Source organism: Cnephaeus nilssonii, assembly GCF_951640355.1.
Source record: "Cnephaeus nilssonii genome assembly, chromosome: 19".
NCBI lineage: Eukaryota > Metazoa > Chordata > Mammalia > Chiroptera > Vespertilionidae > Cnephaeus > Cnephaeus nilssonii.
In genome coordinates, this window is record NC_137090.1 from 15071386 (window position 1) to 15098339 (window position 26954).

A 26954-nucleotide genomic window follows, 5' to 3' on the forward strand; every position below is an offset into this window, starting at 1 on the left:
AGAAACCATTTTTGTTTCCTTAAGAAAATAAATATTATCAGGTCAAGGGAAAGCACAGGGGCTGGACAGGAGCAGGAAGTGGGGCCAACACTTTCAATGAGCTTCACGGCTCCCTCCTCCACACAGTACCCGCTAGGGCATCAGGGTCCCCATCGTGTCCATCTGTCTGCATGTCCAGGTGTCCGATGCTCACAACCCATTTCCCATCCCAGGGCTGCACGAGTTACCCCTTTCTTGGGGATGGTACAGTGTACCCCTGTGTTGGCTGTGAGCCCCAGGTGGCCCCAGTGAGTTGGGGTAATATGGGCTGGACATTCTGGTCAAACCAGGCGTAAATCCCTGGTTCTATTTTACCACAAGGGAAGAAATGCAAATCAAGTTTGGAAAATGTCCAGTTAAGATCGTATCCTCATGGTCAGCTTTTCACCAATAAGAGCGAGTCCAAGCCCTGGGCCACTGCCGCAAGAGAGGCAAACGAGTTTTGCCTGTCAGCGCCGCCGGAAAGCCCGGGATATTCTCCAGGCGTTAGGCTCCTCGTAGCGGTTGTACAAGGGTTCCAGGCGCTGCTGCTTCTTCTGCTTGCTTAACTTCGTTGGGTCGGAGACCTTGAAGAAGGCAGGAGCGAACTCCACAAGCCACCGGGGGTCGATGGTGGTGACCTCACGCATGTACTCCTTTGTGGTCAGCACCAGCTCGTGGTACACCACCCTGAGAGGGGATAAAGACAGGATCAAGTCTTCAGTCACCCTAGTCCCTGATGGGCCGCAGCTGAGCTTGCATTTTACCCTCTCACCTCTCCTGCCTGACCCCTCGGGAGGCTGCAGTCTCTCTATTACAACCACACTCCAATACTGAGGAGGCTGCACACCTTAACCACAAGAAAGCTGTCAGAATCATGTGTTCTAGACCTGGCTCTGGCTCCAACTAGTCATTGACAGAATGGATCACACCACTTCTCTGGACCCGTTTCCTGCTCTGAAATGGGACGGTGGTTTTTCAGGCTGTCTCCACAGAACTCCAGGGTCCTGAAGAGGAGCCTCAGGAGCTGCCACAAGGAGATGGGGGAAAGCCAAGCAGGCAAGGCTCCATATCTGCAACCCTTCTACCATGGCGGCACGATGGTTTTAAATCCGCTTTATATTAGGATAGGTAAGATTACCATTTTTTTAAAATGCTCCTTGAAAAAAAAATTTTAGCCCTAACCAGTTTGGCTCAGTGGATAGAGCGTCAGCCTGCGGACTGAAAGGTCCCAGGTTCGATTCTGGTCAAGGGCATGTACCTCGATTGCGGGCACATCCCCAGTAGGAGGTGTGCAGGAGGCAGCTGATCGATGTTTCTTTCTCGTTGATGTTACTAACTCTCTATCCCTCTCCCTTCCTCTCTGTAAAAAATCAATAAAATATATATTTTAAAAAAATTTTTAAACCACCTCACTAAATGATCTCAAAGATCCTTCCTACCTCTCATTCCCATGATTTTATTTCTCTCAAAAGAGTCTGACTGTGCCTAATTCACACTTCTGCTGCCCTAGAAATGTAAGCAGTGTTAGAATAGGAAGTGCTGGGGTTGGGGGGGGAAGGGCCAAAGGCACAAACACAAAGTGCCAACAGATTTACAGGATCTCTCTGCCCAGAACGGCTCCCAGACCTGGGGCCTGCCCACCTACCATTCCGGCTGTCTGTTGAAGAGAGCACTGGAAGGATGGATGTAGACCACTTGCTGGTCGATCAGTGTCCGGTAACCCTCCTGTGGGTCTTTCTTGGCAGCATTTCGGAAGAATCCACTGCAGATGGCCTTTTGCACTCGGACTGTGGACTTACCGCAGGAAACCACATCCAGCTTGTGTCTATCAGGAAAATAAATCGAGAGAGGACAAAGATGTGAGACAACTCTGTTTTCAGAGATTCTATCTTCCAAGATGACGGTGTTCAACAGCCCCATCTCGGGTCCCCAGAGTAGGCACCAGGACCCTGCTTCTAGCCCTAAGAGTATTATTAAAGGGGCAGCTCTGCCAGGTGGGCAAGATGGACACAATAAGAGCCAGGGACTTAATTAAACTTGACTAGTAATGTTTCAGATGCTTGTAAATAAAGAGATTTTTTTTCAACAAAAAATCATCTTCCTCTCAGAAACTTTTTATTGATATGAGAGAGCGAGCGAGCGAGCGAGAGGAGAAACATCAATGTGAGAAAGAAACATGGATCGGCTGCCTCCTACACATACCCCAACTGGAGATCGAGCCCACAACCTGGGTATGTGCCCTTATTGAAAATCAAACCCGCAACCCTTCGGTGCACAGTTTGACGCTCCAACCAACTGAGCCACACTGGCCAGGGCTCTCAGGAACATTCTGAAGTGATTCTCAGCTGCACCCTTTCGTGGAGAGGAGTATAACAAAAATGGAAAAGCTAAAGGAAAAGAGTTATGCAAGGAATCTGTAGCTCCACAGTACATCTAGAGATGAACAGACATGACATTCGAGGAAGTTCAACTCAAACATGGGGAAAAGACACCAGATGTTACCTGTCCATTATGCCTAACATCTGCTTGCGAATGTCCTGGGCCCGGCGCAGAGAACGAGCTTGGATAAAGTTCTCATAGCACCAAGGGTTGGAAAACTTGTTGTTCTTCCAAGAATTGTACACGGCCAACAGGGTGAGGTGGTCTCCTTCGGTTTGGTGGAATTTGGCCTTTTTCTGATCGGCGAGGGCTTGTTTATCCTGCCAAACAGAGGGAAAGAAGATTATTTTTCGCCCAGCAGCTACTAAATGAACACCCAGCAGCTCCAGGAAGCCCTATATGGCCCTGTTAAGCGTCCACATTAAGCACTGGAGTGGCAATGGCTGATTTCACTCAGCTTCGCCACCATCTCCATATGAACGTGGGTCCGAACTCCCTACCTTGGGCCTGTAAAAAACATTCTGCACAGACAGCATGGACACAATGGTCAGCATTTCCTCACTGCAGCCCAGATGCACAGACATGATCAGCATTTTGCACAGCATTGGTTCCAGAGGGAATTCTGCCATCTAGAGGGAGAAGAAGAAACTACAATTGCTTCCCTGTGGAAGCTCCATCTGGACTTGCCAACGTGAGACACTGGTGAACAGACCATAGGAGGTTTACCCAAGCATGATGATGCAGGATGCCTGTCTCTATCAGAAGACATTGCTGTTTTTATTTCCCAATGAAATACACGTGATCAAGAACATAACTACTGTTACAGTAGGTGGAAATTTTGCAGACATCTTTTAAAATTAAGGCTAGACTCAATAATATATCCCAAGGTAAAATTGACTGTGGATAAAATTTATTTTTCTATAAAGAAACAGTCTTAAGCCCTGGCTAGTGTGGCTCAGTTAGCTGGAGCATTGTCCCATACACCAAAGGGTTGCGGGCTCGATTCCCAGTTAGGGCACATAACCAGGTTGCGGTTTCAATCCCGGTCGGGGCATGTGCAGGAGGCAGCTGATCAATATTTCTCTCTCTCATCGATGACTCCCTCTTTCGCCCCCTTCCTCCCTCTAAAAATCAATAAAAAAATAAAACAGTGGGAAATGCAGTTAAAAAACAGGCATCTAGAATTGTGCCCAAACTTATCCAGAGCCTCAGAGCTTGATTTTGCACAAAACAAAGAGTAAAGAAGACTGGCCAGGGGATCTTTCCAAAAGCACCAGAAATTAAGTGTGTCCCCTACCCTGCGGCCCAGGCGAGTAAGCAGGCCCTCATCATCCAGGGCCCCCAGTGTGTACAGTTGCTCCATGGCTGTGATCAAGGTTTCCATTGGTGGGGCATCCATGAAGTCAAAGGACAGAAGGTCATTGATGCCCATGGCCTAGAAGAGAAGGGAAGAAGGTATGTGATGGGAGGGTCAGCCTCACCAGTGAAAAAAGACTACTTATTGGCTTTCTTTCCTGTTTCTTCAACTGCAATTAGGAAGCCATCAGCAAGATTAGCAGCAACCTCCAGGGCTGGGCCACACAAAACTCAAGACTAGTAGAAAGCATATACTTTCTCAGAAACTTTAAAAACACTTCTCAAAATGACAGTACCTACAACTCAACAACAAAAAGACAATTAAAAAATGGGCAAAGGACCTGAATAGACATTTCTCCAAAGAAGATATAAAAATGGCCAAGAAGCACATGAAAACATATTCAACCACCCGGCCAGCATGGCTCAGTGGTTGAGCATCGACCTATGAACCAGGAGGTCACGGTTTGATTCCCAGTTGGGGCACATGCCCAGGTTGTGGACTGAATCCCCAGTATGGGGCATGCAGGAGGCAGCCGATCAATGATTCTCTCTCATCATTGATGTTTTTATCTCTCTCTCCCTCTCCCTTCCTCTCTGAAATCAATAAAAATACGTTTAAAAAAAGAAAAGATATTCAACATAACTAGTGATTAGGGAAATGCAAATGAAAACCACAATGAAATACCACTTTATACCACTAGGAGGATGGCTATTAAAAAACACACACACAAAAAAAAACAGAAAATAAGTATTGGCAAGGATATGGAGAAATAGGAATCCCCATACATTGCTGGTAGGAATGGAAAACAATTTGGTGATTCCTCCATAAACAGAATCTCCATATCATCCAGCACTTCCACTTCCAGATATATACCCAAAAGAATTGCAATCAGGGCCTCAAACAGATACTTGTACACTAATGTTCAGTGGCATCATTCACAATAGCCAAAAGGTAAAACCCCCAAAATATCCATCAATAGATGAATGGATCAACAACACATGATATACACATACAATGGAATATTATTCACCCTTAAAAAGGGATGAAATTTTAAAACGTGCTACAACATGATGAATTCTGAAAACATTATGCTAAGTAAAATAAGTCAAATACAAAAGGACAAATATTGTTTGATTCCACTTACATGGGATAAATTCATAAAGAATAGAAAGTATGCCGAAACCGGTTTGGCTCAGTGGATAGAGCGTCAGCCTGCGGACTCAAGGGTCCCAGGTTCGATTCCGGTCAAGGGCATGTACCTTGGTTGCAGGCACATCCCCAGTACGGGGTGTGCAGGAGGCAGCTGATCGATGTTTCTCTCTCATCGATGTTTCTAACTCTCTATCCCTCTCTCTTCCTCTCTGTAAAAAATCAATAAAATATATTTTAAAAAAAAAAGAATAGAAAGTAGAATAATGATTACAGGGGCTGGAGGGAGGGGAAAAGGGATAGTTGTTTAATAGGTACAGAGTTTCTGTTTGGGATGATAGAAAAGTTCTGGAAATGGATAGTGGTGATGGCTGCACAACACTGTGCATGTAATTAATGCCACTGAACTGTACATTTTTAAAAGGTAACAATGGTAATGTGTTATGTATTTCACCATAATTAAAAAAAAATAAGACAGTATGCCAGACTGTCCTGTCTCTTGCATACATAATTTCCACTGTGCATCTAGGAAGTGCCATGTATCATATTCAGTGGCAGAGATATGAAGATGACTAAGATACTACCCCTACTCTCAAAGAGTTCATAATGGTGAGATACACTGACACAAGGCTCCATGCCTGGCACAGAGCAGGCCATCAATGCATTTGTTACCCTAACTTGATGAATGAAAGAAACAAATGAATGATGTATTCACCAAGTGTGTACATAGGGTGATGTGGTAAGACCTAAGCTTTCTGTGTCTTTCCTATAAACGGATCGTGACCATAAACACAGCAGGTGTTCAATAAATGTTTATTGTATGAACAATGACTGTAAGAAATTATGTTAGCAATCAGTAAGCAATGTGCCAACTGCCTTTACCTGGCATTATCTCATTTATCTCCACAACAGATACTATTAATAGCACTCCCTTTCGAGAGGAGAATACAGAATAGGGGGCCTCGCAGGTAAATTTGTTAAGAGCACACAGCCTGGAGCAGAATGTGCCTCACATGCCTCTCTGTTCTCACTCCAGAGACTGGAGCAAGTTTTTCTCTGAAGCTGTTTTAGCCTCTCTCACAGGGAATGAATAATAAATTACAACAGAGCCGTCTGCACCAGCAAAGTGCCAGGCCTCCAGGGTAGCATCTGTGTTGGGGGTTGGGGGTGTGCCATCATCTGGAAAATTACTCCTGTGGCTCCCCCTGCCAAAGGAGAATGAAGGTCCTCACTGGGGCCTGAGGGAGGAAGAGCAATGATTCAGAATGAAAACCAAGCCCCCAGAGAGCCAGTCTGAAACCTCCACTGAGAGCTCCCTCTGCAAAGTTTTTGGACTGAGAGTTCTGCTTCCGTTCTAAAAGAACAGAATTGAATCTGGAAGCTAAAGGGATGAAGGAAGTATGTTTGTCCATAGTTTGGCACTGATTAGATTTTTCTAATATCCTTTTAGAAAATGCTCCTAACTAAAATCTTTTACAAGCACATTCTGCTGGTTAGTATGGTAAGGAAAAAAAAAAAAGTGTGTTCACAGCAAACATGCCAACTTAGCCCTAGACCCACAGTGCAAAGACTGTGATGACAGCCATTTGCATTTCACTCGAAGGGAAAGGTTCTATGAGGGTACTAAAGTATTTAGCAAGGTTCATAAGACTGAGATTAATTTACCAAGGCCACAGCATTGGACTGTTCCACCAACCCATTCTAGCAAGACAGTGATTTCTACCTTGAGTGAGAGCACTGTGCTTGCTAAGTTGGTTCTCTGGATTTCTGGCACATTGGTGGTCAGCATTTCATCTCGGTAGGCTCGTTCTGTGTACAGCCTGTAACACTTCCCTGGGCCTGTTCTTCCAGCTCTGCCAGCTCGTTGCTTTGCCTGAGCCTAGAGAAGTGAGGATATAAAAGTAACATATCTGTTAAACATCATCTAACAGCCTTACCCAGGAAATCTGTTAAAAGAGGGGTACTTAACTACTGGCAAAAATCCAAAATGGGGTTTATTTCACTTCCTTTAGGACCATTTCCAAGACTACCAATGTTATTATCATCCCCTCTCCAACACTCAACATTTCAGGAAAGTTTGTTCAAGTGAGGCAAATATAGACAAGGAGAATGGAAGAAATATTATAAAGATCACAGAAATATACCTTCAAAATAGTGTGGCACAACATAAAAGACAAAGCATAAAACAAGATGACAGTTAATGCCAAAAATGTAAGTGAACTAAAATAGTTAATATACCAACGATGACTATGGCCATTTTAAAAATCAGGTTTAATATCCTCAATGCCAGAAGTAAATGTTCACTCACATAGGTGAAAAAGCAAATTACAAAACAATGTAATACTGATTTTGTAAAAAAAAAAATCTTTATGATCTAGTACAGGCGTCCTCAAACTACGGCCCACGGGCCACATGCGGGTGTTTTTGCCGTTTTGTTTTTTTACTTCAAAATAAGGTATGTGCAGTGTGCATAGGAATTTGTTCATAGTTTTTTTTTAAACTATAGTCCGGCCCTCCAATGGTCTGAGGGACAGTGAACTGGCCCCCTGTTTAAAAAGTTTGAGGACCCCTGATCTAGTATAAAGTACCAGAAGGAAAAAACTAGGAAAAAATACCCTGAAGTGTTAACTGTGGCTAACTGACAGCAGGCTTGCAGATGGGTCCTATTTTCTTTACTTTATCAATATCCAATATTGAACACGTATTACCTTAATAACCAGGAAAATTAAATACTTAAACAAAAATATACAAAACATACTTATTAGACTATTGGAATTATAATCATGAAATAAACAAACATGAAAAAAGCTGTGTACAAGTAAAACATCAAAATTATGACAGTAGTGGTAGGATTATGGGTAATTTAAATTTTTTATATTTCTCAGAAAAAATGTATTACTTCTGTACTTAGGGGAGAGGAGTGCTAATTTTTTAATTTAAAAGATACAGATATGGCCTGGCTGCTGTGGCTCAATTGATTGAGCATCGACCCATGAACCAAGAGGTCTCTGGTTTAATTAATTTCTCACTCAAGGTAGAAATCACTGTCTTGCTAGAACCAGTCAGGGCACATGCCCAGGTTGTGGGCTTGATCCCCGGTGGGGGGCATGCAGAAGGTAGATGATTGATTTTTCTCTCTCATCAATGTTTCTATCTCTCTATCCATCTCCCTTCCTTGCTCTCTAAAGTCAATAAAAACATATTTAAAAATATGTGTGTTTGTGTGTGTGTGTGTGTGTGTGTGTGTGTGTGTGTGTATATATATATATATATATATATATATATATATATATATATATATATATGTAGTTAGCCACAGCTTGCTAGGAAACATTGAATAGCAAACTGAAGGGGCCCATTTTTTGACAAAACCACCTGTCTTACAAATAGTAACAGGATTTACAAATTCCTATGTCAGCTCCAAACAAAGGATGTAGTATGAAAGGTCACTAACCACACAAAGGCAGTCAGCAACCACACAAGGTGGCAGACTCCACAGCATTCTAAGATGTCTCTCCAAATGAGAGGGCAAGTGTAACTAATTTCTCGATCTCTGTGCTTTGCCTGCACCACCCCGAGAAGTGGTACAGAGCACACGCACAGACTGCCCAGGCTCAAATCCTGGCTCCACCAGCTGTGTGACCTTAACCCCTCTGTGTCTCAGTCTCATCTGAGAAATGAGGATAATAATAATATCTACCTCAAAGTATTGACACAGAATGTAACCCGTTCAAGTGAAAGCACCTAGGACAGTGCCTGGTAAGGCACTTAGTAAGTACCCTGCAAGTGTTAGCTACTATTACTTGAGTTGCAAAATGAAAATAGCCTGATCACCCTAGCTTGATAGAGCGTCGGCCTGTGGACCGAAGGGTTTCGGGCTCGATCCCCAGTAGAGGGTGTGCAAGAGGCAGCCAATCAATGATTCTCATCATTGATGTTTTTCTCTCTCTCTCTACCTCTCCCTTCCTGTCTGAAATCAATAAAAACACTTTTTTTTTAAAAAAAAGTGTAAAGAAAAAAAAGTACTTCACCCATTAGCACAGTAACCAGCAGCACCACTGAAAAATAACCTCAACTAACATTTCAACTACATGCTTTCAAGTCTCAGGCAGGTTCACATACACTGTGCACAAGTGCACAACATCTATTTTTAAACAAAAATTGGATTATACTACTCCTGCTTTTTGTAGCTCACTTCTTTCAAATAATATATCACAGTTCTATGTTTCTGTCATTAAATATAGATACACACCACCATGTTAATGCCATATCACATTCTATGGCATGGATATGCCATATTTTATTAAACTACTTCCCTTTGAAGGGAATTTTTCCAGTTTCTTTTAATATAAACAGTCATTCAGTGAACATCCTTTTGCATTACCTTTAAGTATGTATTCAACCATTTTTAACTTTCAGATATATTGGAACTGTCAGGTTAAAGAGATGATTTTTTAAAATGTTGGCTACATTGTGGCCAAACTGCCCTCAAAAAGGATAATCAGATTATTCATTTCAAAATATAATTTAGGCAGGAAATTATTCCATAATTACCAAAAAACACATTACCATCTCATGAATTGTTACTATCTCAGATATCTCTGGCTAAGTACTGTACTTTAAAAATAGGTTCTTACTACCCATATTAGATAATCTATAATGCCAGGATTCAAACTTATTTTAAGTTCAAATTTATGGGGCTTTTTAATGTTCAAACACTATTCTAAAGATTAAAAACAAACAACACAAAATCTTTCTTATCTCATGAAAGCACCCAGGACCTTCAAAGTTCATCTTTGAAAACAATAAAGTTCAAAATACAAAACCATAAAAAAATGTCAGAAATGGATTGACCAGGATTTTCAGGAAAGTTGTTGGTAGAAGCTGCCATACCTGAGAAATAGGAGTCACCACAAGCTGGTCGATCCCTGTCTTGGAATTGTAAACTTTCTGCTTCACAAATCCAGGGTCCACCACATAGTAGATGCCGTCAATAGTCAGCGACGTCTCTGCAATGTTGGTGGCAATCACGACCTGCAGATGAAGGGGACACAGCTGGACTGAGCTAACCAGGTTCACGCTGAGCTGTACACTTTAAAGAGGTAGGAAGTAGGACTTCTGAACTCAAACATCTTCCCAAAGGAGTGTGCGGTAATATCCCTCTCTATAGGATTAGAGAGCACTTAATCTCAGTTTGGCTTCAAAAGGGGAGGTGCCTTCCTTTTAAGGGTTAGCTTGGGATTGGAAGGGGGTGCGTACCTGAGAGGAAAAGTGGAATAGGAAAAAGCAAAGGCCACTCAAAGCCAATTTCATTTGATACAAATGGCTACATATCTCATTTTCTAGATCCAATGTTGATTACTACAATTTTAATTTTCTAGCACCCTGGGAAAGCACAGACTTCCTGGCATCACATGTGCCAGGGCAAAATGAGATTTTTCTTCCCCCACGGGGACATCTGGACTACAAAATGGGCTGTTTGTGTATGTGGAACAAGAGGGAGTTTTTTCTTCTTCCTAATCATAAAATGAACCATGAGGCAGCAGAGGAATTTCACAGTTTGCGTGCATGCAGCAGTATACGTGATCTAGAAAATTATTGGTCTCAGCTTGGCACTGCCACTGCTCTTCCACCCAGAGGTTCAGCTAATAAAACACAATTGCTTGGAAAAATCATTGCTAGGAGGCACCAGAACATCTCAAATCATGCCAGCACCTTACCGGCCCTGAGAGGCTTCTACCTGCCACAGAGCTACAGAAGCCCTCTCAAAAAAAAAGTCTAATCATCAGGAACAGAGCAGAACAGAGAAAAAATCACAATCTTTCCCCCAAAACCTGCTCCTCTTCCATGTTTCTCTCCTCAGCACCATCTTCCATCCAGCTGCCCAAGCCAGAAACCTGGGAGTCATTCCTGACTTCTCCCCTGCCCTTCTCCCCTACACTTTAGGCACCCACTATGTCTTGTCCAGTCTAACTCTTTAATGTTTTTCAAATCCATCTGTTTTCCATTCCTAAGGAAATGAAAACATCTGTCCATACAAAAACTTGTAAACAAATATTCATAGCAGCATTATTCATAATAGCTAAAATGTGGCAACAACCCAAATCCATCAACTGATAAATGGATAAACAATATGTGGCACATCCATATTTTGGATATAGAATAATATTCTACAACTAGAGGCCCAGTGCACAAATTAGTGCACCAGTGGGGTCCCTTGGCCTGGCCTGCGGGATAGGGCTGAAACAATCTCTCCAACATCCCCCGAGGGGTCCCAGATTGCGAGAGGGCGCAGGCCAGGGAGGGACACGGGAGGCTGGCCAGCCGGGGAGGGACCGCGGGAGGGCTCCAGGGTGTCCGGCTTGTCTAGCTCAGCGCTCAGTCCCAATCGGCCAGACCCTAGCAGCAAGCTAACCTACCAGTCGGAGCATCTTCCCCCTGGTGGTCAGTGCACATCATAGCGACTGGTCAACTGGTCAACTGCCTGCCCCCTGGTGGTCAGTGCATGTCATAGCGAGCGGTTGAACAGCCTTAGCATATCATTAACATATTACGCTTTGATTGTTTGAGCGGACGACCAGGTGACCGGACACTTAGCATATTAGACTTTTATTATATAGGATATTTGGCAATAAAAAGAAATGAAGTACTTATACATACTAGAACATGGATGAACTTTGAAAACATGCTACATCAAAGAAGCTAGTTACCAAAGACCACATATTATATGATCCCACTTATATGAAACACTCAGATGAGGTAAATTCATAGAGATAAAAAACTGATTAGTGGTTTCCAGAGGCTGAGCAGAGAGGTGAATAGAGGGTGATTGCTAAATGATACAAGTGTGTTTTTTGGGGGGAGGAGGTGGGAGGTGATAAAATTGTTCTAAAATTGTAGTGATTAATGACTAATTGCCATTAATAATGGTAATTAATGATTGCACAATTCTGTGAATATACTAAAAGTCACTGAATTGTATACTTTAAAGAAGTAACTTGTATGGTATGAAAATTATATCACAATAAAGCTGTTATTTTAAAAAATCCATCTCTCTCCTTTCCTATCACCTCATGCACACGTGCACATGCACCGTCAGTTCCAACTACTGGAACTACACAGATCCCTGAAATGGCCACACTCTCTCACCTCTAGGCTGTCACAGGCTATGCTGTCTACTCAGAACACCTGTCCGCCTGCTCTTCTTGCTTTGATGAACCACCACGTGTTCTTCAAGACTGGCTTGGATCCTTACTTCCTATAAGAATACAGGGTTGGATGCTCCCCCTCTGGGTATCCAGAGCACCAGTAGCACTTTTACACTATATGTTAAAGGCATGTCTGCTGGTGGATGCCTCACAGTAGAGAGAGGCCTGTCTTCAAACTGCCACCCTGGTTCTACCCCAAAGCCTGAAAGATGCTCAAAAAATATGTGTCCAATGAAAAAGAGAAGAAGATAAGCAGGGATCACTACAAAACCCACATTCCTTAACAAACTGACTGGAGCAGTCTCTAAAACATAATAAACACGACTTACATATATCTAAGCAATCCCCATTAGGGCCAGCACAAGGGAGCTTCATTTCTGCCCAGGGTTACCTTTCTGCTGCCAGGTGGAGCTGGGTCAAAGATTCGGGTCTGCATCTCACTGGGAAGAGCAGAGTACACTGGGAGGATAATCAACTCTGGAACATCAGGTCCCAGGGATTTCATTCTTTCATACAGGATCTCACAGGCAGTGTCGATCTCCTCCTGACCCGTCAGAAAGACTAGGATGTCACCTAAGAAGAGAACAGGGCATTAATTTATTTTTTGTGTGTGTCTTCTATCCAAAGCCCATAATGATATTAACAGAGCTCCAAATGACAGAAAACACACTCAAATTCCAACTTCTAATAAAGAGGTTTTTATCCGTCTCTGTTTATTCTGTTTACTTATTTGTAATTCGTGTCTACGTTTAAATAGGTGCATTAAACCCTGCACATCGATCTTGTTTCTATTTTTACCACCACCATTTCAAACATGTAAGCCTGACACAATATTTAAAAGGCATTTTTAGAAAGCTCAATGAAAAAGATAACTACATTGACTTTTGGCCTAAGAGGAAAAAATCCTCTTTCCCCCTACCTGGTGGTTCTGTTAAATGGATCTGCATGACGGTGATCAAGCTGGCATCCAGATAATCTGTCTCAGGTTCCTTTGTGTACAATATTTCCACTGGATACGTTCGGCCAGGGATGGTGAAGATGGGAGCTTCATAGAAGTACTGAGAAAACTTCACTGCATCCAAGGTAGCTGAGGTGACAATCAGCTTCATGTCCTGCCGTTTCTGAACTGTCTAAAGGGAAATGTGATATGGCTTACTAAAAAGGACTACCCTGCCCGGCCGGTGTGATCAGTGGTTGAGTATCAACCTATGAACCAGGAGGTCATGGTTCAATTCCCAGTCAGGGCACATGCCCGGGTTATGAGCTCAATCCCCAGGAGGAGGCAGCTGATCAATGATTCTTTCATCATTTAAGTTTGTATCTCTCTCTCCCCTTCTCCCTTACTCTCTCTAAAATCAATTTAAATTTTTTTTTAAGTTTAAAAAAAATTTAAAAAAGGACTACCCAAAAAGGCACAGGTACTCAAATCCCCAGAATTCAGGTCTCAACAGCTAGGAGGGTCACCAAAGTGTACCCAGTTACCTTCTTCAACAATCCAAAGAGCACATCAGTGTGAATTGTTCTCTCATGAGCCTCATCCAACATGATGATCGCATACTGCGTGAGGTCAGGGTCAATCAGGCACTCTCGGAGCAACATCCCGTCTGTCATGTACTTGATGACTGTTTCAGGGCTGGTACAGTCCTCAAATCGAATGGTATAGCCCACCTAAAGCAGAAGTTCAAAATTTCAGACACAAATCTCTCCTTCATGTAATCACCAGGCAAGATTTCAGCCCAAACCTTTACCGTAATCTTGATAGACTAGAATTTAACCAAGATGTACGGTGATTTCCTCATAGTAAAATCAACCTTGGACTTGATCCTGAACATATCAATGATGACAATGAGAACCGCTCTCCCTCAGGAGAAACCTGAAAAAAGGCTGTATTTATTCCCACTTTATAGAGAGATCTGAGACCTGGCCTTACCCTTTCTTCAGGGATTTTACAGAACAGCTTCACTACCCACTTACCTCTTGGCCTAAGCAACAACCAAACTCCTCTGACACTCTTTTGGCCACTGACATGGCTGCCACTCTTCTGGGCTGGGTACATCCAATCTTGCCCCTGGAAGTGTAGCCCGCCTCCGCCAGATACTGGGTGATCTGCGTTGTCTTCCCAGATCCCGTCTCTCCGATAACAATCAGGATCTGATTGTCATGGACAGCCTGAAAGCCAACAGAATACAAATACAGTCATTAAAATTTGCCACACATTACTCTGGAGTGAAATAATGAATGCATATGTCCTAACACTAAAGGAGAAAAAAGCATACACAATAGTTAGTATACATATGGTAAGATTACAACCAGGATGTAAGATTACATGCCTGGGTTGCGGGCTCAATCCCCAGTAGGGGGCATGCAAGAGGCAACCAATCAATGAGATTCTCTCTCATCATTGATGTTTCTGTCTCTCCCTCTCCCTTCCTCTCTAAAATCAATAAAAATATATATATTTTAAAAACCCACTTGGAAATGTTCTGGATTTTTTCCTATCCCCTTTGGAAAAGTCATTTCACATACCTGTCCAGCTAATTTCAATTAAAACATGTCATCTTATTCCCAGACCAGTATATCATAAAGGGGCTTCTCACCTGGACCAGCTGCTCCTTCAGTTTGTAGATGGGCAGGCTCTCTCTCTGCTCAAGGATTGACATCTGGGTCTTTTTTCCATAAGAAGCTTTGTTGCCCCCAAAGGCATGCTTCTTCCACTCAGGGATGTCATTGGGCATCATCCCAATACCCCTCATGTTGGCAGCAATCTGCCTGCCTTCCGCTATAAAGGAAACAAGTAACTTAATATTGTCTTCAAGCTACCCCACTACCCCCTCCTCCACATTCAACAAATCAGATTTCTCCAGTACATCCCTCCTCTCTGTTAGCTCTGTGTTCAAGCCACCATCCTCTCCCCTCTGAACTAGTATTATAAAAGCCTCCTAATTTATCGCAGTGTCTATTCCTGCTATTCTTCAGGGCACCCTCAAAATCCTTTAGAAATGCAACTCTGATCATGCCACACTCCTGCTTAGAACTATGCACAGACCTAGCTTCTTTGGCTCAGTGGATAGAGCGTCAGCCTATGGACTGAAGGGTCCCGGGTTCAATTCCAGTCAAGGGCACATGCCCGGGTTGTAGGCTCGATCCCCAGTAGGGTACATGCAGGAGGCAGCTGATCAATGATTCTCTCTCATCATTGATGTTTCTATCTCTCTTCCCCCCCTCCCTTCCTTACTTTCTGAAATCAATTTTAAAAATATACTATTAAAAAAAAAGAACGATGCAGTATTTCCCAGTGAACTTCAGAATTGAGCCCTAATTCCTAATACCATCTACCGAGTCCTGGCCTTCCCCCTCACCCCCCATCACTCACCCATTACTCTCTGTATTCCAGCCACACAGGCCTTCTTTCCCACCTCACAGCCTCAGCACAGGCTAGTCCTCAACCTAGAACACACTCCCTAGCCCCCTTTAACAGACTTTCCCAGGGAAGTGACCCACTGCAGCCAACTACACTATCTGTACTTCTTCATATAGCACTGGTCATGACTTCGTTAGTTATTTGGTAATTATTTGATAAACATAATCTTCCCCACTAAATTGTAAGTCTCATCAAAGCAGCTGTATCCCCCGTTGCCTAACACAAATTAACAAACTACTTATCATGACTATATCCAGCAGTTAATATTTATTGTACAAAAAATTATATGAAAAGAGAAGTTTCAAAGCTGTATTATTTTTAAGTTATTCAGTAGAAAAACTCAGCCAGTTTAATAATTTTATCAGGGTTACTAAAACATTTTGTATTTTAAACATTTGTTTGAAAAAACAAGCTTTAACTAAAGGAAAAAGCAAATCACCAAACCCAAGGCTAACTCTTTGGTACGTGCTGGCAGTGCCCCTCCCAGCATACTTTAAAGGGTCAGATTTTTTAAGTTCACACCCCCCTTTCTAGGGTCCTACCATCAGGCAAAGGATCAACCCAATGTTTGTTGAGTCCCATGGGAATAGAATCCATCTCGGCTTCCCGTTGGGCTTGCTTGAGTTCCCGTCTTTCTTTGGCCAAGGCACTTTGCATCATAGCTGCTTGAGAGAGCGAGCCATCTGGGTTCTAATGCAACAGACGACAAAGCAACATTAGAGTGGGATCTCAGCATGCATTAAATGTCCAGGAAATAAAATGTAGATGTTAAACCACTTGAATCTAAAGAATAAGACCCACCTAGAAAAAAAGTTCTTATCAACATACCAGACTACATGAAAGAAAGAAAGTGTAGCTAATTCAGAGAAAATGAACAAGGACAATAATAAATCACTGAAGGAATTGCGGATGTTGACTTAAAATTGAGAACCCCAAGAGAGACAGAACATATAAGAAAGGAATAAAGCCCTAGTTGGCTTGGCTCAGTGGCTAGAGCATTGGCCTGCGGACTGAAGGGTCCCAGGTTTGATTCCGGCCAAGGGCACGTGCCCGGGTTGCAGGCTTGATCCCCAGTGGGGGGTGTGCAGGAGGCAGCTGATCAATGATTCTCTCTCATCATTGATGTTTTTATCTCTCTCTCCTTCTCCCTTCCTCTCTGAAATCAATAAAGAAATATATTTAAATAAAATAATAAAATAAAATGAAGACCAATGTGGATACTTCTGGAAGACAGATTTCAGTTCCACCTAAAGTACTAATGATCAGATCCACCTGCAGGTAGAATGAGCCTCCTTAGGGCTGTGAATTCCCTATCACCAACAATGTCAAGCAGATATGAGACGACCATATGGAGGAACACAGCAGAAGGATACATGGGTGAATACAAGCACTGAATGGGTGGCTGGGCTGAGAGACCTTTAAGAAAACCCATTTCCAAATCTAAAATTTTATCTTAACTGTTCCATGAATTCTTCTCCTGACAGATAGGCCACAACACCCAGTGCTAATAGCTTTATGTTGGGGGCCAACAGCAAGGGAACCCTTCCAAATTGCCTTTGTCTATGCAAGGTTATGATTCAAGCCCTGGGGCCGGGGCATAATTGAGATGGTAGATCAAGCACACATATTTATCTCTGCTTCCTCAAAAAAAAAAGAAGAAGAAAGAAAGAAAGTAAAAGAATTACAAAGGCAAAAGCAGGGTCAATATCCTTTTAAAACCAAAAATATTCTAGACCCTAATCAACAGTCAATACTACCTCCTGTGGCCTGAGTTCTGCTTACACAGATTAATACACTGCTGTGAAAAACTGAATTGTTACATTAAGAAAGAAGTTCACTTGGCAAGTCCCGATTAGAGTCCCGGCATTCCTCACCTTAACAATTTTAATGGGGCTCATGTCCATGCTTTGCTTGGTGTGCCCTCTCAGGAAGGGAGGCTCTTCCTCAACCAGTTCGATCTCCAGGTCCTCATCTAAAAGTCCCCCAAAAAGAAGAATTAGTCAAAAACAAAAGAGAGACGTGACCAACCATTTTCATCAAAAGAATTAATTTCCATAGGCACCAGCAATCATTACCAAATTTGGCTCCCAAGGTCAAAAGGACAGAAATGCAAGTAAAACCATACCCAGGTGTCTTGTTACCCTAGGTCTCCAGCCATTTCTAGGGCATTTGTGCTCCCACCCAAGAACTAACCAGAGCTACTTTCCAAAGACATTAAGCCTGTGGAAAATGCTGCTCTGATATTCTTAGATGGTACTAAGGTACTTGCCATCCAACTTAATTATGGAATTTACTCTTAACCCACAATAGAGTTGCACACACACAAAAAGAATTAAGTTGGACAAAGGGAGAATACCAAATGTTGGCAAGAATGTGGAGCCATAGGACCCTGTTGGTTTGGCTCAGTGGATAGAGCATCAGCCTATGAACTGAAGGGTCCCAGGTTTGATTCCAGTCAAGGGCACATGCCCAGTTGTGGGCTCGATCCCCAGTGGGGGGCAGGCAGAAGGCAGCTGATCAGTGATTCTCTCTCATCATTGATATTTCCATCTCTCTCTCCCCCTCTCCCTTCCTTTCTGAAATCCATAAAAAAAAAAATGTTTTTTTTTTAAAAATGTGGAGCAAGAGGAACTCAGTCACACTTACGTTAGAAATGTAAATTGATACAAAAACTTTAGAAAACAATTTGGACTGCTGGTAAAGTTGAACATGCACATTCCCTACCACCCAGTAATTCTTCTCAATATTTAGAAAAAAAGAGAAGGTCTTGCATATGTGCACCAAGAGACAAGTATAGGAATTTTATAATAGTATTATTCATAAAGGTAAATAAAGACCAGAAACAGCCCATATGCTCATCAAAAGTAAAATAGATAAATTATGGTAAATTTAGATAGAGCAACACTCTATAGCAATGAAAATGAATGAAATATAACTACAAAAATCAACATAGATAAGTACCAAAAGAATGATAATGAATCAAAAAAATTAAGTTCAAAAACAAACTAATGTTTAGGGACAAATATATACAGTAGATAGTAAAATGTTAGTAAGAGTGAGGAAATGAGTAACACAAAATTTAAGAGGGTGGATGCACAGAGGAAGGAGAAAAAGATCTAATCAGAGGGGCATGTAGGTGGTCAAAGGTGCTGGTAAAGCTCTACTTTACTGGTAGGTAGGTGTGTAGATGTTCATTTAGTAGGTGCTCATTTACTATTGTTATATAAATTATGTATGTTCCGTTACAGGATTTATGTCACAATTTTTTAAAAATTGTTAATGGACTGAGTTAAAAATTGTTTCTAGGGCAACTCAGAGTTCATGTAAGTGGACCCAGGGTTTTCAGAACAATTACTAAGAATATGAGATCAAATTTAATCCTCAAAATATAATTTAACATTTTCTATCTTAAAAACTTATTATAAGCACCAAGCATAATAATATACAAATGTTTGCCAGAAACATGAATATTTTTGCTTCCATCAGGGAGAGACCCTTGTTCTTAGATGAGTGGTGAGACCCAAGGAACAAATGATTCAGAACCACTGGATTAAACTACAAATAAACCACCTTGTCCAACAGCTCAACCTTCCAACTTTCCTCCGAACCATTGTCCTGCTCAATCCCAGTGGCTAGTTACCTTCTTCATCATCCACTTTAGGAAGAATGCCAGTCTCTTCATCAAAGTCTGGAAACTCTTCTTTGGAAAGAACATTAGCAGCAATCATCTAGCCAAAGGACAGAAAGCAGCATTTGTAACTTGCTAAGATCAAAACTCTTCTTTTGTAGGAGAATTCATACAGAGGTTTCATGTAGAAAACTAAGGTTTTTCTTCTCTTCTAACCCAGGATTGCAGAGCCTCAAACATCATAAATCCCATTCCTGGGGGACAAGACAACATGGTGCCCAAAAGCCTGGCTCAAGTGTCTCTTCCCCAGAAGTTATTGCTAATTCTGCTCTTTTCCTTGGTTCCATAGCATTCTACACATTCCTTATGTAATATGTAAACCTTCACAATTTTTTGTTTCAATTTGTCTCCTCCACTGGACTTGGGAGTTCCTCAAATGCAGGAACCATGTCTTTGTAGCCCTAGCATCTACATAGTACCTAGGACACCCGAGGTTCTGATATTTACTGATGAATGCTAAAAACAAGAACAAAAATTTACATAGCATTACCATATATGCAGGCACTAACCTAAGAGTTTTACTTCTATTAACTCACTTAGTCCCCACAAGTCCACCACCGGCTGTTTTTACAGAAAAGCATACTGAGGCACAAGGAGGGAGAATAACTTGGCTTAGAATCACACAGCTAGTAAGTGGCCAGAAGTCACCCAGGCCATCAAGCTCCAGGGCCCACTCTCTTAACCACCATGCTACATACTGAATGGCTATGTGGCTATACAAGCAAATGGCCCCAACCTGTTTGATCTCCCACTTCTCTGGGTCAGAGATGCGGGTAAGGCGCTTGCGCTCCAGCGAGTCATCCTCTACTTCAGGGGCACTGACGAGGGAGAGGTGAGTGGGTCTGTCCGGATTCCTCATAGAAGTCTCCTCATTGGTCTCCCCTACAAGATTTCGTCGTCGATTTGGGTTTAGATCTTCCCCAGTCTCTTGATCCACATCCTAAGGCACACAAAAAACGAAACCAGCTCACTTGCTGTCCTCTTATGTGTCCTGGGCCATCAGATGTGATAACAGGCTGGATATCTCACCTACCTTCATGCTCAAACTGGTCTTGGTCCCAGTGAAGGACAACACTTTGACCTTGACTCTCTGGCCTTTGCTCACCACATCAGCCACATTAGCGACACGGCCTTCCCGCCGGAGCTCAGAGATATGCACCAGGCCTTCCCACCGCTTCCTGAGGGAGAGTCAGACACATCTAAAGCATGTCTAAAATATCTTTTCCCAACAGACTTCTACCCTTGTTGGAACTGAACAAATGGAAATGGTCTTAAATGCAAGAGGAAAGTAACAAGAAGGTGGTCAAACAATAGAATAGCATTAGAGTATTACTACCCTCCCTCCCAAAAACATGAGGAGGTGGCGGGGATAAAAATTGAGCAAATTCTTATCTGTCTCAATCAGCCAAAGGGCAGATCTCCTGAAGACAGAGGAAAGAAGAAATGGCTCTGCAATATGAAGTCAATTTCTAATCAACTGATATGGCTAATTTGATTTAAGTGTCATTAATCATAATAACTTATGCCGAGACCGGTTTGGCTCAGTGGATAGAGCGTCGGCCTGCAGACTCAAGGGTCCCAGGTTCGATTCCGGTCAAGGGCATGTACCTTGGTTGCGGGCACATCCCCAGTAGGGAGTGTGCAAGAGGCAGCTGATTGATGTTTCTCTCTCATCGATGTTTCTAACTCTCTATCTCTCTCTCTTCCTCTCTGTAAAAAATCAATAAAATATATTTAAAAAAAATAATAAATAAATAAAAATAACTTTTTATAATGTGAAAATCCCGTGATAAAAGAAATTCTGCCCATTACTGGTGTGAAGGAAGGGCACTAGGCATTACCTTAGTCCCTCTAGCTGCACAAAGCATCCAAACTGCATGATGCTGGTAACTTTGCCATTGTAAATGTCCCCGATAGCAGGCTCTTCCGGGGGAGGGCGGTCCACGTGCTTATCCCGCCATCTATCCAGATTCCTCTCCCCATACTTGTCTCGGTCCTTCCGGTCTTTGGGGGGACTCTGACTTCTGCTCCTAGACCGATATCTAGACTTCCCTTTATTCCTCTCCCGGGTCCTGGAACGTGATCGAGAGCGGGACCGGTGTCTCCGCTTGTGGTCTCTATCACGGTCTCGTTCTCTATCACGATCACGGTCACGCTCTCGGTCTCGCTCTCGGTCTCGGCTCCGGCTCCGCTTCTTCTTCTTTGTCTTGTCCCTAACAAATCAACAAACACCTGTGTAAAAAAGAAACCAGCCCAATTCCATCTTCATATCCCCAAGAGCCCAGCACAGTGCCATGCACCTGGTTAAGTGCCTTCTAAGAGTTAAACTGAATTACAGTTTCAATAACTATGACATCCCTGCAGATCAATAAAGAATGAGGCCATAAACATATTCAGCCTCTGAGCCCATACTTCTATCTTCTGAACATCTTAGCATTTGCTGCATACATACTCTTGACAGGGAACAATACAAACAGATCTAATAATACGGTAATGGCCAGTCTAGATTCTGTAAACTAGCCCAAAATTTTACTTGGCTGGTCCGCAAAATTCAACTACCACAGTACACTAAACTTCCAAAAGATAGGACATCAAGGACAAACCGGTGCTCAGCATCTCTTTGCTTCTGCTGGCCCGCTGCGCTGGGCATTAAAGCCTCCAGTTCTTTCAGGACATCCACAGCGACTTTCACATCATCCTCATCCAGCATGGTCTACAAGAGGCAGCAGCAGCAAAGTTAGGAGAAGAGGTGGGGGAAGAAAAATCACTCAAAAATCTGTACTTCCGGAGCATTTGAGATCTTGTTTTCTGACAATGTCCTCAGTTTGGCTCAAATAAACACTTATAAAAAAAATCTGTACTTCAGGTACTACAAATCTGACAGTCTCTACATTGCTGACCACTTATGTGAAGGAAACGGGGGCGGGTGGGGGGGGGGGGGAGAGACAGGGGGAGGATGGAGATTTCCAACACAATTTGAGATAGAGGCAGAGGATTGAGCAAAGGCTCTTGGAAGTCATTTCTACATTTGGCAAATCCCCTTTGTCCTTAATGCAAGGCTATGGAAGGAAATTAGATATCACCCCTTCTGTGAAAGCAATGCAAATGATGATTATAAATAGAAAATAAATGCTAAAATTTTCAAAAAGCAACTGTCCCTCTGCATTTTCTTCTCCCCTTTCAACTGCTTGATTTTTTCTATAGTTCTTATCCCTGTCAGCTACATATACATACGTACTTATTTGTTTATTGCCTATAGCCTCTCTGCTAGAGGAGTTTACATATTTATTTCCTGCCCCACCCCAATACTAGAATGAAACCATCTCCAAGAGGGCAGAAACTCTAATCTATTTTGTTCACTGCTGTATCCCTGGCACTTAGAACAGTGCTTGGCACATAGTAAATACTCAATAAATACTTGCTAAAATAAAATTTCAAAACCCAAACAGTTCAAAAATTAGACATTCTAACAAGTAATGGAGCAAAAAAAAATCTAATTTTACACATTAGGCATCTGTTCCAGAACCTTAAGTTAATTTATATCTATTTCATATCCCTAATCACAGCTTTCCACAATTCCTAATCTCATTTCTTTCAAATATCATTCTTGAACCCTTTAACACTATTCTATACATAGTATGTGCTCAGGGAGTGATCAAATATTTTCACTTTGAAAAATATATTACAATAAAGGAAAACTTAAAATAATAAGTAATGGAAAAAGAGAGAAATAAAGAAATTAACAACTAATGAGACAAAGAAAAGAGACTGGGTGGGGGTAACATGCAGTTATAGTAGACATTCTCAAAATGGTATCAGTACCCGAACAGAAGGGTTGTCTGGTTGGCAAAGGACTGGAAAGAGTTCTTTCAGCTTTTCTTTCTCAGTTTTGGGTTTAACAACTGGATCTTGTTTCATTAAAGAACATGAAAGAATTTAAAAGAAAAGACATATTTAATATTCTTAATTGTTAACAAAATAACTTCATTAGATTTGCATCAAACTAACAGCAGAACATGGAACTTTTCTACATATTACTCTTACAAATCACTAGAAACATAATTTACTTTTCTAAAAAAACATCTATATATATATATATATATACATATATATAAAACCCTAATATGCAAATAGACCGAATGGTAGAACAACCGAACAATAGGTCGCTATGAAGTGCGCTGACCACCAGAAGGTGCATGTGGAACATGGCGAGCATCAGCGGTGGCGGAATGGTGGAGCAGGTGAGCGGGGGCGCCAGACCAAGGGAGGGCACTGGTCACTGTCATTGGGGCAAGCCTCTGGTAGTTACTGAAAATTCTTTGCTGCTGCACGCCACAGTCCCGCTGGGCGCTCGCACCTGCTGCCGGCGCCGGCCCTGCTCGCACTTGCTGCCGGCACCTGAGCCACCGCTCGGACCTGCTGCTGGTGCCCGGTGCCGGTCCCAATCACTCAGCACCTTCAGCAGGTGCAAGCAGCAGCTACCAGCCCCAATTACCCCTGAGGGCTTCTCCATCTTCCCCTGCTCCTGAGGGGCAATCAGGGCAGCAGTAGCTGCTTGCACCTGCTGACGGCATCAGCCCTGCTCGCACCTGCTGCTGATGCTGACCCCAATCACTCCCCACCGTCAGCAGGGCAAGCGGGGCCAGCGCAGTCAGCACGTGGGAGCAGCAGCGAAGAGAGCGGGGCTGCCAACAGACAGGGGACCAGGGGCTGCAGCGGGAGGGGCCAGGCGGGGGCGTGGAGGATTGGTCAAGACCCGTCCCTGTGCTCACCACAGCCTCACGGCCCACAGTTCCTTTCAAGGTGCACGAATTCATGCACTGGGCGTCTAGTTGATTATAAAGCCTCAACAAACTATGTGGGCATCGGGAAGTGCATCAGTATTCATTTGGTTGGTTATGTCTTATAATTCTCACAATTTTAATTTTGTTTTAAGTCATTTGAAAAATTTTACTACAACATTTACTTGTTCAGCAGCTGCAACAAGCGAAACAAATACAATATTCTTAATGGTTAACAAATGAACTTCCACACTAGATTTGCATCAAACTAAAAACAGAATGCTTGACAATCTAAACCATTCTGGAGGCTAAGCTCAGCTAGGAGCTCTGCTCACCTTTACTAGTAGAAGGCTTTGCTGGAGGCCGCATGGTTTGTATGAGACGCAGCAAGTTACTAATAAGAGAATCCTTTGAAAACAAACAGAACAAAAATTGTCAGCTCCTGGATCGGTGCTTAAAAACACTAAGAAAAGGGATGTCCTCTAAAGTTTAGAGAAGAGTGGTTATCCCTGCCTGCCCCATTTTTCTAGAAAAGTGTCACAAGAAATCCAGTTACATCACCACTGCTTAGTGGCATGAAAACATTACACTTGATTGTCTAACCACTGTGCTGTACATCTGAAACTGATACAGAATAATATTGAATATAAACTGTAATTGAAAAATAAGAAAATAAAAAAATTACACTTAATGTTGTATTAGATTGGTATGTACAAAGTATCACCTTTCTCTATCAAAACCCTAATTAAATCCTATCAAAATTAAAATTCAATAGTGACAGTAAAATAAAGCAGGGGTCTCCAGACACACATACCGTGAATTCTGCACCATTTTTGACCAGAGAAGTCTTAAAAGTATCAAAGGTGGTATTTTTCTCAGCAAGACTGATCACAAATTCAGCTGCAAATGAGAAAAGGAATTAAAACAAGAATGGAGACTTGAGCAAAAAAATCAGTTTTAAAAATGTTATAAACAAAACTAATTAGGTATCCAAAGTCATAAAAACCAAAGACCACCATCCAGTAAGGGTGAAGAAAGAGAACTTAAGACTACCGAGATTATCCATGTAGGTTCCAGTTAAATTTTTTTAAAGATCTCATTGGCTTTATTGAACGATTCATGAATCAGGCAGCATCCCATCTAGTAAACAGAAAGGTATTCTTATTCTAGTTTATTTTTTAAAATCCTCACCCCAGAATATGTTTATTAATTTTAGAGAGAGAAGGGAGAGTGAGAAACATCGACTGGTTGCCTCCCATATGCACCCCAACTGGGGATCAAACCTGAAACCTAGGTATGTGCCCCAAACCTTTTTGGTGTGCAGATGATACTCCAACCAACTGAACCACCCAGCCAGGGCTCCAGTTAATTTTCACAAATGAAAAGCTGTAACTACAAAATGGCTCATCAGGCCTCTGAGTGAATTTAAGGGAGGAAAACCTCCTTGTCCCATATCATCATAATCTCTTCCATGAAACTACTAGCTAGAGTAGTGATGGCGAACCTATGACACGCGTGTCAGCACTGACACGCGTAGCCATTTCTGATGACACGCGGCCGCATGCCGAGGATGAAACATTTGCTGCTCCTGAGGATGAAACATTTGCGAAATAATGTTTTTTCCTCAAAGTGACACACTACCCGAGTTATGCTCAGTTTTTTGGCGAAGTTTGACACACCAAGCTCAAAAGGTTGCCCATCACTGAGCTAGAGGTTACAATGTCTGAAAGCATGAGCCCATACATACACCCACACATACACACACTCACAACGGATGCACGCACAGGATGCTTTCTACAGTTTTTGGAAAGGCAGACTCTACATATGAGGGTCGGGCAACTGGCTGGATGGCACAATCTCCAAGTTAATGAAAGACTCACTCACCTCCACCCCACATTTTTCTCCGAACACCTGCCTAGTTTTTGAAACTTCTAATGTTAGAGCTACTTAATAATTAAAAGACTTTCAGGAAAGAAGTGCATTTTATGATAAGCTAAGCTAATATGCCTCAAACTGTGAGTCCTACAAGAAAATTTGAATGATTTCATTCGGATTCTAATCCTAACAAATAATAATAACATGGAAGATCTGAATAACGAACATAAATCAGTCCTAACATACCATTTCCACGCTGGAATTTGCCTTTACCTGTTTGATGACAATAAGTGAAAACCAAATGCCACCAGGCTGCAATGGACTCAATAGCAACAGTGCCAATGGTTAAGACTTTTTGACCATCTACTACATGCCAATCACTATGCTAAGTGTTTCCCATGATCCTCACAACAGCCCTCACGGGTAGTTATTGTGGGATATCTCAGGCCAGGTCAGGCCGCCCCAAGATATCCCACAACGGCATATTAAAGTTACTCAACAAGCAGCTGGTGCAGGAAGAGTAATGTCTATCGTTATCATCATCATCATCATCATCATCATCAACAAAACAACAGCGCAGCTGCTGTTGTTAACGCTGCTTAATTTATTTGGGACTGAAAAAATAAATAAATAAAAAGAGCAAGCAGCGATGGCCGCTCTGGGTTTCACTGACAGCCTAGAAAATGGTTTCTAACTCCGCCGGGAGAGCTCTTAAGCGGAGGCCACGGCCGCAGGTTTCTGTGCCCAAGTCTCTGACACACAGAGAGAGATTCCTACGGACACACACTCAGCCCCCTCAACCCCATTTCTCCTTCCGCTTCCCTGGACCCCAAACCCGGAGGCCGCAGAAACGTCCCCGAGCTCACCCAGATCCTTGTCGTTGATCCCCAAGTGATTGTCCAACTCGGTGCACACCTTCGACACTAAAGACAGATACTCGAGTTTGGCGAGTTCTTCCGCGGGGCCTAGCTCCGTCCCGTTGACGGCTCCCACCATGGCCACAGCCACCGCCATGGCTACGGCTTCCCCCCGCCTCCTCACGGCTGGCCCTCGGAGCTACACCGGCCCGGTTCCA

General features: G+C 42.6%; 1 protein-coding gene across 1 annotated transcript; it reads right to left on the bottom strand.

Moving 5' to 3' along the window:
* On the bottom strand, positions 1 to 26954 carry DHX8 (DEAH-box helicase 8). The gene is made up of 23 exons (XM_079796848.1): positions 26746 to 26954; positions 24819 to 24904; positions 24340 to 24412; positions 23046 to 23131; positions 21827 to 21936; positions 21065 to 21436; positions 20257 to 20401; positions 19960 to 20163; positions 19176 to 19263; positions 17410 to 17507; positions 16078 to 16225; positions 14712 to 14893; positions 14089 to 14283; positions 13597 to 13782; positions 13034 to 13244; positions 12506 to 12687; positions 9800 to 9940; positions 6630 to 6785; positions 3698 to 3835; positions 2901 to 3029; positions 2524 to 2720; positions 1667 to 1846; positions 1 to 708 (listed from the first exon to the last, which is right to left on the bottom strand). The coding sequence occupies exons 1-23, from the start codon at positions 26891 to 26893 to the stop codon at positions 489 to 491; spliced, it is 3675 nt and encodes a 1224-aa protein (XP_079652974.1). The 5' UTR covers positions 26894 to 26954; the 3' UTR covers positions 1 to 488.

Coding starts and splice junctions, on each gene's coding strand:
- DHX8 (XM_079796848.1), bottom strand. CDS start 26,893: ATGGCGGTGGCTGTGGCCATGGTGGGAGCCGTCAACGGGACGGAGCTA. Junction 24,905..26,745: donor GATCAACGACAAGGATCTGG/GTGAGCTCGGGG, acceptor TCTCATTTGCAG/CTGAATTTGTGATCAGTCTT. Junction 1,847..2,523: donor ATGTTAGGCATAATGGACAG/GTAACATCTGGT, acceptor TTTTCCTGATAG/ACACAAGCTGGATGTGGTTT.